The 15,844-nt window shown below is 45.9% G+C and overlaps 1 protein-coding gene across 1 annotated transcript in view; it reads right to left on the bottom strand.

Moving 5' to 3' along the window:
• Window positions 1-1,182, bottom strand: part of SNX30 (sorting nexin family member 30) — a 111,418-nt gene extending 110,236 nt beyond the window's left edge. Inside the window, exon 1 of the mRNA XM_043453817.1 lies at window positions 1,015-1,182. Within this exon, the coding sequence (XP_043309752.1) occupies window positions 1,015-1,170 (156 nt within the window). The 5' untranslated portion in view covers window positions 1,171-1,182. The remainder of the gene's footprint in view (window positions 1-1,014) is intronic.
• Window positions 1,183-15,844: the final 14,662 nt, after the last annotated feature.

Below are 15,844 nucleotides of genomic sequence, written 5' to 3'. Positions count from 1 at the left end.
TTGACGGCTCAGTGCTCTCACACTCATTTTACTCACCACCACACGTCCTCCCATCTAAGGGGGAAAGAAAGTTGGGTCTCCTGATTTCATTTAATACTGGGACAAAGAGGCATTCACATAGCATTTTAATAGGAGAGAACATCCTGATCACAGGTGTTGAGAACAACTCTAATTTCTGCAATTAGTGACTAAGTCACAACAGCAGCTGATACAATCACTGCTGAGTCCTGATCACAGCTGAAATGCCTGTGGGGGGAAGGGAGACGCCGTTCCTAACCCCTCACTGGACTCTCCGGTCCCTCAAAGCAGCAGGAGGGTCATGCTGCTCTAAGAGAATCAGGAACCTCCCTCTACACAAAGGAGGTCAAAGGGCGACCTTTCTTCCCATCAGCCACAAAACCAGCCTCTGTCGAGCCTAAACAGCGTGGGAGATCGTCAGAGGTAAATGGAGCCCCAGACAGAAAACCACAGGGGCACTCACTCTCCTCCCGCAGCCGGCGGGGATCTGGGTCAGGTGACTCTCGCCGGCACTCAGCAAACCTAAACAAAGATCACTCCCCACGTGACAGACGAGGGTTAAGAAGCCTCTGGCAGTTAAGACCACGGAAAACCATTAACTCTTTTTTCCTTGCAGTCCCAGCAAACTGGCGGAGCTACAAGTGACTGCATCTGGAGGAACCGGAACCCCATCCCCGGACACCCGCGCCGAGCACTGCACCCACGCCTCCAGCCTCAACGAGCAGGCGGGACCCCTCCCCACCAGCTGTCATTGGCGCTCGAGACCAGCCAAGCCGGGCCAGCCCCTCGGCTCTGGCCGCTCCCCCTGCGCGGCTGCGACCCCACGGGGGCGGGAGAGAGGAGACGCTTCTTCCCAAGGCTCCGGGGCGAGGGCACGCCGGCCCCCGGGAAACGGGCGCCAGGGTGGGCGCGGCCCGGTGCCCAGCGGGGCTCTAGATCCTTCATCCCCCTCGGGAGCCCAACCAGTCTCCCAACCCGCAGCCCCGCGCGTCCCACCTTGTCGCCGAAGCTGCGGGCAGTCAGCAGGTCCGGGCTGGGCGTGCTATCGCCGCCCACGGCCTCCTCGCTGCTGGAGCCGGCCAGCGGGTGCGGCATGTCGCGCAGAGACTGGGGCCCCGTGGACGGCAGGGCCTTGGGGGGCCCACCAGACATGGCGCGCTCGGCTCGGGACGCGCCCGCAGCCGCCGCTTCCTCCTACAGCCCGCCGCCGCGGGATCCCCCAGCGCCCCGACCGAGGCCGCGCTCGATCGAAGGCCCAGCACCAGCGGGGTCGGGAACCGCCGCCGCCGCCACCGCCACCCGCCGGCTGCGTCTGCCCGCGCCGCGCTGGGCTGGGCCGGGCTGCTCCGCTCCGAGACGCGCCGCGCGCCCCCGCTCGGCACCCGAGCCTGCGGCGGGCCCGCTCGCACCTCAGCCCGGGCGCCCGGCCCGCACCGCCACGCCGCCCAGCCAGCTCGCGGCCCCGCCCCCGCGGCGCCCGGCGGTCCCGCGAGGGGGAGGGGGAGGGGGCGGGGAGAGCGCGGGAGGGGCGGGGAAGGGGAGGCGGTCAGCTCCGTCCCCGCCCGCCGTCCCGCAGGAAGTGCGCCCCCTGCCCTCTGCGGAGGTCGGGCGAGTGTCCAAGCTCGTCTCCCGGAGGCCGGCCCCTTGGGGTCTGCGCGCAGATCCTGGAGCTAATGTTTAACGGAAATCAGAGGTGGAAACGGACGTTGGAGGACCCTGTTCCATTCCAGCCGCGTTTACTGCGGCGCCTAGGGGCAGCCACGCTTGGGGCTTGGGCGGGGGCTTTAGGGACACGCACGTGAGTTGGGATTTTCTGGCCTCTCAAACCCAAGATAGAAGGAACTACGAAGCATTTTATAAGAATGGCATAAAAGGTTATGAGGCTCCCTGGGCACAGAACATCGGGCGGGGAAACCTACAAGGGAATTCGAGGAGGCATTGTGGATTTCATCAGATGCACGCTGAGATCCCCATGCCTTGTTGCTTCTGCAGTTCACCGGGTTTATGTAACGTAGAACCTCAGAAGAGAGAGCATCAGTAAATAAAAAGCGAGTGGTACACTTTAAACGCACACCCTGACCGAACTGCCGTTTGAAAGCATCGTGAGGTTCCCTGACGTTGTTTTTCATGCTTCTGTGCTTCCTTTCCAGGCTTTTGGCTGGGCTGGACTCTGACCTTTGTTAGCAGGATGAAGATAGTCAAGGCGTTACTTGGCTGTTTGAGGATGGAAGTTCACCACCTTTCTCCACTTTACCTGGCTTCACCGCTTCTGTGTCCAGGGCCTAGTCAGTAGAGGTCATCAAGCCCATCTTAGAAGAGATTGATACTACAGTAACAGGGAGGGGTGCCCTTGTAAGGGACCACATTTCCTGATCCATTTCCCAAACTCTTTAGGTCTATCCAGTTTCACCTGACTAATCTTTTTTTTTTTTTTTGGCTCCCCTGGGTCTTAGTTGCAACGGGTGGGATCTTAAGTTGCCCCCTATGGAATCCAGTTCCCTGAGCAGGGGACTGGGAATTAAACCCAGTCCCCTGCGTTAGGAGCACAGTCTTAGCCACTGGACCACCAGGGAAGTTCCATCACCTGATTAATCTTGAAGCTGGGATTCACTGTGGTCTCCATCACAGGATTTTTTCCAAAGAAACAAATGATACTTTAGCAGGAGGAGAATGCCAAGAGCTAAAGCTGACCCAAAACATCTCCCAGGGATTCATTGAGACCTTCCCTTATTTCCCCTGGTCTAAATCATCCCACCTTAGTCCTCAAGTTACCATCTATTCCCTTCCCCCCACCCCCAATGTGGGTCTACCTTGGTGGAGGAGAATAGGACTCAGAGGATACTGAGAACAATTTTAAATACTAAATCTACCTCACAGGAATGCCAATGTCCAGTTCTCTTGGAGTTGAATAAAATTAATACTTCTATATTCAAGGGATGCTAACAACTATGACAGACCCTGTTGTCTGTTCGTTCAATTAAAGCCAATAGTATGAATATAACTAGACATGAGAGATCTATAGATGTACAACAGATTTTTTTATTGAATGGTTTGTTTTTTTTTTTTAACACCCAGGCCACCTTCCCATAATCAAGATCTTATTTTATTCAGACTCCACACAGCTTTCTCTTCAGAATGCCAGGTAACAGTGAAAAGGGACCAATATTTGAATTCCTGATTGCAAACTCTAAGTGGGTGACCATGAGCAAGTTACCTAACCTAAATGAACCCACTTCCTAAACCAAAAAGGACAGGGAGCAGGTAGTAAAACTTACTTTACTTGGTGGTTGTGAGAACAAAATAGCATTTGCTATGTAACATTCCCAGCAAAATGCTGGCATGGATAGATGTTCCCTAAATTTTAATCCCCTTTCTTTTCCTCTGTGCCTTCTCTGCTGTTCTTCTGAAATGATAATCATAAAGCTTTCATAAACATGCTACTTTCCAAACTCCTCTATTTGCTCATTTGGGGTCAGTGTATCATTTTTCTATGCTCCTACCATTTTAAAAAACCAAAAACAAAACAGAGTCTCTGAAAGCCCATATGAAACAGTTTATTTTCCAGTTTCCTGGCTGGTCAATGGCTTGTGGCCACAATGATCCAGTGGGTAGTCATCAAAACTAAAGAAAGTGAACTTCTATGGAAAACATTTTGGAATACAGTTTCCACCATTCAAATTTAGCCTAGGACTGCCTATTCATATTCACCATTTCCTGTTGTATTTCAGGGTTCTTTGTGGTGGAAAACTGTCACTGAAATAGAGCAAGTGTCCTGGACTATGTGCCTCTGCTTCTACTAAAAGTTTTTCAAAGCAACATGGTGGCAAGGAGGAAATGGGAAGTGTCTGTATCGGAGCAAAAGGTTGTACTGTTGACTGGAATTTATGGAGGGAAGCTTGGGTTTCTAGGGCTCAGCTCTGAGGAAAATGCACTGGATGTGTGTGCATGGGGGAGGTGCCAGCAGAACCCAAGAACACAGCATGGGGCCTTCCCCCACCTCCCCCTCCCTGTCCCCTCATCCCTGTCCATAAGGAATCTTGGGCACTTAGACTGAAACCTTTCAGAAGACAGGGCCTTGGGCCCCAGAATTCGGTAAGTGCGCCTGAATCCTGAAACCTCATAGCAAGTCTATCAGGGCTTTCCATGAGCACCCAGACCTCAGAGACAAAGCAGAGTCACAGCGAAGCATTCTCTCTCTCCCTCCCCTGGTACGGCATGCGCTTAGGCCTTATTCATGTTTGTGTTAGCTGCTTATCCTCTTCTGGTTTTTCATACAATCATGGCTTTATTTTATATGACATCCCAAACCCTGCCTCAAAATAACACCACCACTTCTGAAGTGGACGGCTGATGAGGACAAAGGAGGTTTTCAGACGGCATTCAAAGTGACATGTAGAAAGCCACAGTGGGCCGCCTCCAACAAGAGGGGCAACTGAGAAGGCACTATCACCAACAGAGGCAAAATTGTGTGCACAGTTGAATTCAGCCAGTGATGTCCCAGGAAAAAGCAAAAGCCAGAAGGTCCAACTGGAGGCCTTTTGTAAATAAGAAATTAGAATTTACCCCAGAAATAGCAGAGAGGCTTGTGGGTAAGTGATAGGATCGTTTCATCTTTCCATGTAGAAGCTCCTAGCTTGAAAGCCTGGAGACCCTCTGCAGCAGGGAATGTAATACAGATGGTGGAGTTGGTGCCTAAGAACAACCAGTGAGTTTGTTAAGATGCAACTTTCTAGACCCACCTAAGAGAGTCTGATTTAGGAATGATGGGGTCTGGAATCTGGGGTCTTAAGACAACATCCTAGCAGATGCTGATGCTGATTCTGGTCTATACAGACTATACTTTAAGAAATACTGTTTCTCATAGCTCCACCCATTTCTCTAAATCAAATATTGATGTGCCTCTTTTTGTCAATAGCACTTTTAAACTTGTTACTTTGGAAAATTTTCCTGTTTGAAGAAAAGTTGCTTAGAAAGGCAATTTTCTCTTATAAAATTCTAATTATTTGGTCCTTTTGCCCTAAATTTTACGATTTTTATTGACCATTTACCAGGTGCTTAAAATATGGGCGAAAAGCCTAGATGAACTAAACTATCTGCTGACAGATTCATATCATAGCTCTGGCTGTAAAGACCCTCACAATGAAGTAGATGTTTTCCAGAGCGCCACCCGGCGCTCAGACTTCTCTAGCTAACCCTGCAAGCTTCCGGGAGCTTCACCTGGCCACGGAAATGTGATTCATTGCCAGTACAGAGGGCTGCCTGTTACCTGACTGTCTTTACAAGATGGCTCTGGAGTGCGTAGGTGTACATATACTTCTTTGTAGTGTCTACCCATTTGAGGTTGGGCTGGAGAAGGGTTTTAAGCTGACGAGTACTGGAAGCCTTAGTATTGAGTCTTATTAGTGAATCTTTGGACAGAATGAAAAGCCTGTTTATTAGCTGTGTGACCCGTGATAGTGTTTGGTTCCATCACGAGGAATGATCTTTAAAAAGCATCTAGAAAATGAACACTCAGACATCATATGACCCAACAGTTCTACTCCTAAAACATACAAATAATGCATATGTATATTCATCAAAAGATGGATTCAAGAGGGACTTCCCTATAGTCCAGTGATTAAGACTCCTTGCTCCCACTGCAGGGGGCATGGATTCCATCCCTGGTCAAGGAGCTAGATCGATCCCACAAGCTGCACAGCATGGCCCCCCTCCCCCAAAAAAGAGAAGATGATTCAAAAATCTCCATAGAAGCAGATATTTATAGTAACCAAAACTAGAAAAAACCCACATGACTGTCAACAGCATAGTGACACAAATATAATGTTACACCGCAAGAAGAATGAAGAAACAAAGTGGTGGGGAGATCCCTGGCGGTCCAGTGGTTAGGATTCTAGGCTTTCGCTGTGTGCAATGGTCTGACTTCAGTCACTGGTATGGGAAACTGAGATCCTGCAAGCTACACAGCATGGCCCCCCCCAAAAAAAAAAAAAAGATGCAACATGGTGAATGAATTTCACAAACATAGTGTTGAGTGAAAAAAGCCAGATATGAAAGAATGTCTCCAGCTGATTCTATTTGTATAAAGTTCAAAGACAGACAAAACTGATATACTGAGGTAAAAGTGGAATAATGTTACCTTTGTGGGGATTTCTGGGGTAATGATATTGGGGGCTAGTCCTTTGTAAAAATTCATCAAGCAGTACCTTTCTGATAGGTGAGCATTTATGTGATACTTCAGTAAAAAGCTTACCTACATAAGGCATCTAGTCTATGACCCTCACTTCGTAAGTGTGGAAGATGAGGTTCGGTGGTAAATAACCTGCCCGAGGTTGACCAGTTAGTTCTACTGCTCATGCCCCTCCTACCTAGATGCATCCCGATGTGTTGTGGGTTGGCAGAATGCTACTTCAGGTAAAGCCAAAAGGCAAAGGAGGGAGGAAGTAAGCAAGAAGGAGAGAAAGAACTGTGAGCAGCTGTGAGTTGCCTGCCCCTCCTTTGCCCCTCATGACTGCTTGTGGTCCTGTCTATCTGCCTCTCCCTTCAAATGCAGCCTTGTGAGGCCCTGATGTCTGGAGCTGCTACCGCCATCTTGTGGCCACTAGCGAAACGTTCCCAACACCCCGAGGATCACTGAGCGCATAAATGCAGTGTGTCTTTGATGGTATCACTGAGCCACTACACTTAACTCTGGACCTCTTAAATGGAAAATGCACATCCCAGGACTTCCCTGGTGGTCCAGTGGCTAAGACTCTGCACTCCCAATGCAGGGGGACCGCCTTCAATCTCGGGTCAGGGAACTAGATCCTACATGCTACAACTAAGTTTGAATGCTGCAACTAAAGATTCTGCATGCCTTGTCAAAAGACCGAAGATCCTTGTGAGCAGCAAACAAGTTAAGACCCAGCACAGCCAAAAAAATAAATATTTTTAAACACACACACACATCCCTAAAGTCTCAGGCAGTTTAATGGGGATCCCCGTAACGTGCAGCTGAACTCATCCTTAGGGATTCAGAAGATGAGGAATACAAGCAGGCAGGGGAAAGTCTAAGAAGAGAGCATCCCTTGGTGGCAAGCAACGTTCCCAGCAGCAGCAGCAGCAGCATCCTTCAATAATGTGCATTCCCAAAGAGACTAGGTGAAAACCAGTTCTTGGGTGGCGGTGAGGGGAGCAAATAAACTTAGACATTACAATGGCTGTGGCCTGGCAAAGCTCAGCCCCACCCAACAAAATCTGATTCTTTAGTATTTAGTTAGTTATTTTTGCTTGGGAAATCTGAAACCTCATTAACCGTTCTCCTCTAGAGGTAATGACAATGAAAAAGAAAAAAGGTGGAAAGGAAAAAAACACTACTCTCTAAAGATGCAGGAAAAGCTCTAAAATAGAAGAGGAGCAGAGTTCCTGCTTCCCTAACGCAGAGGTCCCGCGCCCTCCCAAAGCTGTTGAACGCCACCAGCTCTTCCCGGATCCTTACCACCCTGGTGGCTCAGGGCAGGCCTGCTCTGCCCAGCCCCTTCTGTGCTTTATACACAGGGTGATAAGCGATCATGCAGGCCCACAGACTCATCTTCATCATACAGAGGTAGTGAAACTGCAGGCATGAGGCCTTGTCGGTTACACTCAGGACCCAGATTTATGGGCTTCCCTGGTGGCTTAGATGGTAACAAGTCCGCCTGGGATACAGGAGACCTGGGTCCAATCCCTGGGTTGGGAAGATCCTCTGGAGAAGGGAATGGCAACCCACTCCAGTATTCTTGCCTGGAGAATTCCATGCACAGAGGAGCCTGGCAGGCTACAGTCCACGGGATTGCAAAGAATACAACATGACTGAGTGACTAACACATACACACAGCCAGATTATAGATCCAGATGACTGTGTGCGTGTGTGCTCAGTTGTGAACACAACTTTGCAGCCCTTTGCAACCCCATGGACTGTAACTCGCTCCTCTGTCCATGGAAATTTTCCAGGCAAGAATACTGCAGTAGGTTGCCATTTCCTTCTCCAGGGGATCTTTCTGACCCAGGGATAGAACCTGTGTCTCTGCATTGGCAGGCAGATTCTTTACCACAGTGCCACCTGGTAAGCCCCCAGATGACCGAAAGCTGGCTAAATATCAAGGACAACAAACTTTATTTTTCATGTCTGGGGGTCTGTTGATATTTAATATGAGTAGCAAAATAAATATATAAGCATTTTATAAAATTAATTTCTCTTGCCTTTAGAGCAGCAAAATATTTACATTATAAGATGATAAGATTTTTCACATAAATGGTGTGTTCAAAAATAAACCGAGGTGACTGGGAGATTGGGATTGGCACATAAAACTACAATGTATAAGATGGATGACTACAGAGAATAACTGGATAACACAGGGAACTCTACTCATTACTCTGGTGACCTGAATGGTAAGGAAATGCAAAGAGGAGGGGATATGTGTGTACATACAGCTGATTCACTTCGCTGCTCAGCAGGAACTAACACAACATTGAAAAGAACTATGCTCCAATTTAAAAAAAAGATAAACTGAGGTGTATTAAAAGTTCTAAGAGTATTTTATTAAAATTGTAAGAGTTTATTCAGGCAAAAATCAATTTGAATCAGGCAGCGCCAAACCGGAAGTGGTTAGGAGTGCTCCATGGATAGAGGCTGGGGAGAGACTTTTATAGAGAAAGGGCAGAAATAAAGAAATGATGGATTGTCTATAACTTAAAGACTACTTGGCTGTTAGTGATTGGTTGTTCAATTTCATAACCTTGAGTCGTTTACAGGCTTACATTTGGGTTTGCCACAGCTTTAGAGCCGCCTCAGCCTAATGGCCTCCTTGTTTAATTTAATGAAAGTCATGTCAAGCTGGACAAAGTCTCTTAAGTGATTGTACTTCTCAAGAGAGCTTTAAAAATTAATTTCAATTTGAAGAAAACATGTTCTCTGGTAAGTAAACAACTGAAGTTGCTGATTAAATTCTTAATATTTAGATTCGAAAATGAATCAAATTTTACATATCATATTAAAACACTGAAATGGGGATACATATGGTAAATGATTATCATAGTATATTAAAATATATTTTATTTTATCATAAATTATCACTTATATTGCAACTTTTACCATCTCTTAAAGCAATAACTAGGGCTTCTAGGCTCTAGGTTGTGTTGGGCCAGTGCCAAGTGCCAGAGATTCTCATCTGTTCCTTAAAGAACGTGCGTGTGAATGGAATATCACTCAGTTATTAAAAAGTATGCATTTGAATCGGTTCTAATGAGGTGGATGAAACTGGAGCCTATTACACAGAGTGAAGTAAGTCAGAAAGAAAAACACCAATACAGTATATTAACGCATATATATGGAATTTAGAAAGATGGTAATGATGACCCTATATGTGAGACAGCAAAAGAGATACAAATATAAAGAACAGACTTTTGGACTCTGTGGGAGAAGGTGAGGATGGGATGATTGGAGAGAACAGCACTGAAACATGTATATTGCCATATGTGAAATAGATCACCAGTCCAAGTTTGATGCATGAAACAGGGCACTCAAAGCTGGTGCACTGGGACAGCCCTGAGGGATGGGGTGGGGGGGAGGTGAGAGGGGGGCTCAGGATGGGGGACACATGTACACCCATGGCTGATTCATATCGAGGTATGGCAAAAACCACCACAATATTGTAAAGTAATTAGCCCCCAATTAAAAAAAAACCAAATGTGTATGTGTACACGTGTGTATTATGCAAGACCGTCTAAAACATGGAGGCAGGAGCCTCTTTTGCTTGGGCCTATTGGTAGTACTGGGCCAAATGAAAGCCAAATGACTTCACATTGTGCCATGCAGATGAAAGTTTACAATCTTGAATAGAGAAACTGGTGGAAGAGGCAAGCAAACCCAAAGATGCATGCAACTGCTAAAGGCACCCTCTTCCCACTGTGAATAGTGACCAAGTTTGCCAAAACATCAGTGTCACATAAATTTAATGTATTGATCTGAATGTATCAATTTTGTGAGGTTTTTTTCTGTGATTAAGTTGTAAACAATTCTTAATTTTGAGAAGTATCGTCATATTTACCTTGAAAATCTTGTAAATATAAGTGGGAGTTCTATTGCCTTACAGGTGTTAGGAGTAAAGTATAGAAAATGATCATACCTGGTGTTGCCAATGAAAAGATTCCTCAAAATGATAAAATGATGTTTGCTCTGGGAGAATCACATGCTTTAAACTGCATCGGTGTAACAAGAGAGATAGGCATATTATTAACTCAAAGTTATAGTCACATATTTAGATTTTAGATGGTAGATACTGTGCAAGAAAAATAAAAATGGAGTCAGTATTGCTAAGAGGTCTCTTTAGGTGTAGGCAGGGTAATTCCCTGGCAGCCAAGTGGTTAAGACTCTGCGCTTTTACTACTGGGGGGTTGGGTTTGATCCCTTGTGAGGGGACTAAGATCCTTTCAGCTGTGTGGTGGGATCTAAAAAAGTTTTCTTTAAATAAAACACAGCTGGGAGGCCACTGAGGAAGTATGCCTTATGTACATCTCAGCCCAGATGGAAATCTGACCTTTGACCACTTACTGTCTTAACACAGGCATCCAGAGCATCTGCCCAAAGTTCCAGAAATTCAAGATATTTAATGGACCCTCACCTTAAAGCAACTTGTGACAGCCACCCCTTCAGGATAAATATTATCTCCTTTCTTCTGTCAGAGCACATGGCTCTGTACTTTGTATTCTTCTGTCATGGCTTTTGTTTTCAAAGCCCCTGACACTTTCTCTTCCCCAGAACATTCTTCTGGTTTTACCCAAGTCTGTCTCCAGAACTGCAATTCTTAAACGCCCCAATAAACTCTTATTTGGAGCTTTCTGCATTTTGTTGGATTGACCTTACTGAGTAGGAGCCTTCCTTTAAAACCATGGGGAAATACTGTGATAGCTCTTTTAACAGGATAATGTTGGTGCAAAAATTTCCTGTCTGATTTGTCTAGTATCATCCACATTGCCCAATATGCTACTTTGCATGTAGAAAGTATTCAAGGAAATAGTTCAGATAATTACCAAAAAAAGTAAATTGCAAAACAATATATATACACATATACATATGTATATCATATAGATAGCAAGATAGAATGTTCACATTTTTATAAAGTTTTAAACAGTTGAATATATTTTAGAAATATAATGTAGCAAAAATTTAAAGATATGTATTGGAGCAATGACAACCAAATTCAGGAGACTGACTTACCTCAGAGATGGATCGAGAGGAACATAGTGGAGGAAGGGTGTCTGGAAGAATTCAAATGTATTTGAAATGTTTTGTTTTTAGGCCAGTAAAGTAAATTCCACAGTGTCTATTACCTTATTATATATTTTTGTAAGTCTGAGCATTTCATGAAAATGGAACCCAGACAAAAAAGTCTTTCCAGCATTTGTTTCTCAGGTACTCTCACACATGCTCTGAGTGAAAAGCAATGTATCACTTTCCTGTTGAAGCTATAAAAGATGACCACAGACTCGGGGCCTGTAAACAAGAGAAATTTATCCTCTCCTGGTTTTGGAGATGAGAAGGCCAAAATCAGTTCGTGCAAAAGCTAAGGGAGGGGAGAATGTTCTTGCTTCTTCTGGTTCCTGGGAGCTGTCAGGAATTAGCTGGTTTGTGGCTTCATCACCACAGTCTCTGCCTCCGTGATCACACATCTTCTCTTCTGTGTCAACTCTCCCTCCCTCTCTCTCTTATAAGGACATTTGTGATTGTGTTCAGGGCTCACCTGGGTAATCCAGGATACTCTCCCCACCTCAGTACCCTTAATCAATCACATCTGCAGAGACCCTTTTCCCATGTGGCAACATTTAATTCATAGGTTCCAGAATTCAGGATTACATGCTGACCACAAGACCTTGGGGGGCTTCCCAGGTGGTGCCAGGGGTAAAGAATCTGCCTGCTAATGCAGGAGACACAAGAGACGTGGGTCCTATCCTTAGGTCAGGAACATCCTCTGGAAGAGGAAATGGTAACCCACTCCAGTATTCTTGCCTGGAGGGCTACAGTCCATGGGGCCTGAAAGACTGAGAGCGTATGCGCGCGCGTGCACACACACACACACACACACACACACACACGCTGCTGCTGCTGCTAAGTCGCTTCAGTCGTGTCCGACTCTGTGCGACCCCATAGACAGCAGCCCACCAGGCTCCCCCGTCCCTGGGATTCTCCAGACAAGAACGCTGGAGTGGGTTGCCATTTCTTTGTTCAATGCATGAAAGTGAAAAGTGAAAGTGAAGTCGCTCAGTCGTGTCTGACTCTTAGCCACCCCATGGACTGCTGCCTACCAGGCTCCTCCGTCCATGGGATTTTCCAGGCAAGAGTACTGGAGTGGGGTGCCATTGCCTTCTCTCTCTCTCACACACACACACAAATGCCTCTGTCTCAATAGAAATGCAATCCTTTCCTAAAGTCATCCTTTCCTAAAGAATAAAACTGGCCAAGGGTTGTAAGTAAAAAGTAAAATTAAGAAGAAAATTCAAGAATACTAGAGGATTTTGGACTTCCCTGGTGATCCAGTGGTTAAGACTCTGCACTGCCAATGCATGGGGCACAGGTTTGAACCCCGGTCAGGGAACTGAGATCCCACGTGACATGGCCAAAAGATTAAAAAAAAAAAAAGCAGCAGCAGCAGCTAGGGAATTTGGAGAAGCACCAGTTCAGCTCAGTCACTCAGTCGTGTCCGACTCTTCGCGACCCCATGAACCGCAGCACGCCAAGCCTCCCTGTCCATCACCAACTCCCGGAGTTTACTCAAACTCATGTCCATCGAGTCAGTGATGCCATCCAGCCATCTCATCCTCTGTCGTCCCCTTCTCCTCCTGCCCCCAATCCCTCATCATAGGGCTGGCATTTTATCATTAACAATCTAAAATGAGTCTTTCAGCAAAATTTGTTAAATTTATAGATGGAACCAAATTTGGGGAGTAATTAATAGTGCTAGTTCAATAGTTTAAGAAGAATAAAGGCCTTGAATTTTGACAGAACCATACTGCTGAAAAGCATACTAGCAACACACAGTCAGAGTCCATGAAGCATTATTTGACGAAAGGATTAGATCAGCTTTTCAAGCAAAAGTGAGATTCTGGCCTACACACTTGAGAGCATCCTATAGAAAAGGACACATCATTCAGCCTGTATTTTTATTAAACTTCTATTGAATAAATGAAATGGAAGGGCACATTTCCGCTTCATTATGTTTAAAGATCCATCAGCGGGTGTACCTGCTTAGCACTCGTCTGGGGATTTTGAGGACACTGGCATGTACTGGAAACCTGGTCCCTTAGAGGTGACCACATTAGAGGAGATGAGAGCACTACATTGCACTCAAGCTGCCAGGCCCAAGAGGGGCTTAATGAAGTGTCGTGAATCCTCTACGGAGCCCACTGAAAACAGTAGGGTTCAATCTATTTAATTAAAGAGACAGAACAGTGGCAAAAGAAAAGTTTCTATTTAAAGTCAGTCAATCTGGACTTCCCTGGTGGTCCAGCTCTTAAGAATTCTGCCAATGCAGGAGACGCGGGTTTGATCCCTGAGTCAGGAAGATGGAGAAGGAAATGGCAACCCACCCCAATATTCTTGCCTGGGAAATTCCATGGACAGAGGAGAATGGTGGGCTATAGTCCGTGAGGTCACAAAAGAGTTGGACACAACTTAGTGACTAAACAACAAGTTATCATACTGGCTTCAGGAGGAAGCACCTCACAGACTGTTACCTGGAATTTCCTTATCAGTTAACAGAGCCCCAGGTCTATCACACGCATTCCTTTTGTCTTGGACTTTCCACTAGTAGATATGTAGGATTTACATATTTATCAAACCAGTCAATCCTAAAGGAAACTAACCCTGAATACTCATTGGAAGGACTGATGCTGAAACTGAAGCTCTAATACTTTGGCCACCTGATGCAAAGAGCCAATTCATTGAAAGAACTTGATGCTGGGAACGATTGAGGGGAGGAGCAGAAGGGGGTGACAGAGGACAAGATGGTTGGATGGCATCATCAATTCAATGGACATGAGTATGAGCAATCTCCAGGATATAGTGAAGGACAGGGAAGCCTGGCATGCTGCAGTCCATGAGTTTGCAAAGAATTGGACACAACTGTGAGACTACAACAACAATATACTTACCTGAACTATTGACTAGATAGATGGGTGACACAGTGATAAAGAATCTGCTTGCCAACTCAGGAGATTCAGGAGATGCAGATTCGATCACTGGGTTGAGAAGATCACCTGGAGGAGGAAATGGCAACCCACTCCAGTATTCTTGCTTGGAAAATTCCATGGATAGAGGAGCCTGGTGGGCCATATATAGTCCATGGGGTCGCAAAGAGTCGGACATGACTGAGCAGGCACATTGACCAAGATATCCAGTGAAACACAGATCTTTTTTTCTTTTCTTTTTTAAGAGTTTACATTTTGCAAACTTTATTCAACATTTTCCTTTTTCAAACTGTGGTTTCAGATCTGACTATCCAACGTGTTGATAGACATGTAGCTCTACTGTGCTGGCATTAGGCAATCCCACAAGGAGTGACTTCTTGATCTGAGATGTGGTACATCCACTTCTTAAATACACACTATTGCAATTGCACAGCAGTAAAAAATTTCTACAAGTTTCAGTTCAGTCGCTCAGTCGTGTCAGACTCTGCGACCCAATGAACCGCAGCACGCCAGGCCTCCCTGCCCATCACCAACGCCCGGAGTCCACCAAAACCCCTGTCCATTGAGTCAGTGATGCCATCCAACCATCTCATCCTCTGTCGTCCCCTTCTCCTCCTGCCCCAAATCCCTCCCAGCATCAGGGTCTTTTCAGATGAGTCAGCTCTTTGCATCAGGTGGCCAAAGTATTGGAGTTTCAGCTTTAACATCAGTCCTACCAATGAACACCCAGGACTGATTTCCTTTAGGATGGACTGGTTGGATCTCCTTGCAGTCCAAGGGACTCTCAAGAGTCTTCTCCAACACCACAGTTCAAAAGCATCAGTTGTTTGGCACTCAGCTTTCTTTATAGTCCAACTCTCACATCCACACATGACCACTGGAAAAACCACAGCCTTGACTAGACCGACCTTTGTTGACAAAGTAATGTCTCTGCTTTTTAATATGCTGTCTAGGTTGGTCATAGCTTTCCTTCCAAGGAGTAAGTGTCTTTTAATTTCATGGCTGTAATCACCATCTGCAGTGATTTTGAAGCCCCTAAAAATAAAGTCAGCCACTGTTTCCACTGTTTCCCCATTTATTTGCCATGAAGTGATGGGACCAGATGCCATGATCTTAGTTTTCTGAATGTTGAGCCTTAAGCCAACTATTTCACTCTCCTCTTTCACTTTCATCAAGAGGCTCTTTATTTCTTCTTCACTTTCTGCTGTAAGGGTGGTGTCATCTGCATATCCGAGGTTATTGTTATTTCTCCCAGCAATCTTGATTCCAGCTTGTGCTTCCTCCAGCCCAGGGTTTCTCATGATGTACTCTGCATATAAGTTAAATAAGCAGGGTGACAATATACAGAGGGACTCCTTTTCCTATTTGGAACCAGTCTGTTGTTCCATGTCCAGTTCTAACTGTTGCTTCCTGACCTGCATACAGGTTTCTCAACAGGCAGGTCAGGTGATCTGGTATTCCCATCTCTGTAAGAATTTTCCAGAGCTTGATGTGGTCCACACAGTCAAATGCTTTGGCAGAGTCAATAAAGCAGAAGTAGATGTTTTTCTGGAACTCTCTTGCTTTCTCAATGACCCAACGGATGTTGGCAATTTGATCTCTGGTTCCTCTGCCTTTTCTAAAACCA

The sequence above is a fragment of the Cervus canadensis genome, chromosome 30 (assembly GCF_019320065.1).
Source record: "Cervus canadensis isolate Bull #8, Minnesota chromosome 30, ASM1932006v1, whole genome shotgun sequence".
Taxonomy (NCBI): Eukaryota; Metazoa; Chordata; class Mammalia; order Artiodactyla; family Cervidae; genus Cervus; species Cervus canadensis.
Note: the sequence above shows the minus strand (reverse complement) of the source record. Positions and strands in the feature narration are given on the sequence as shown.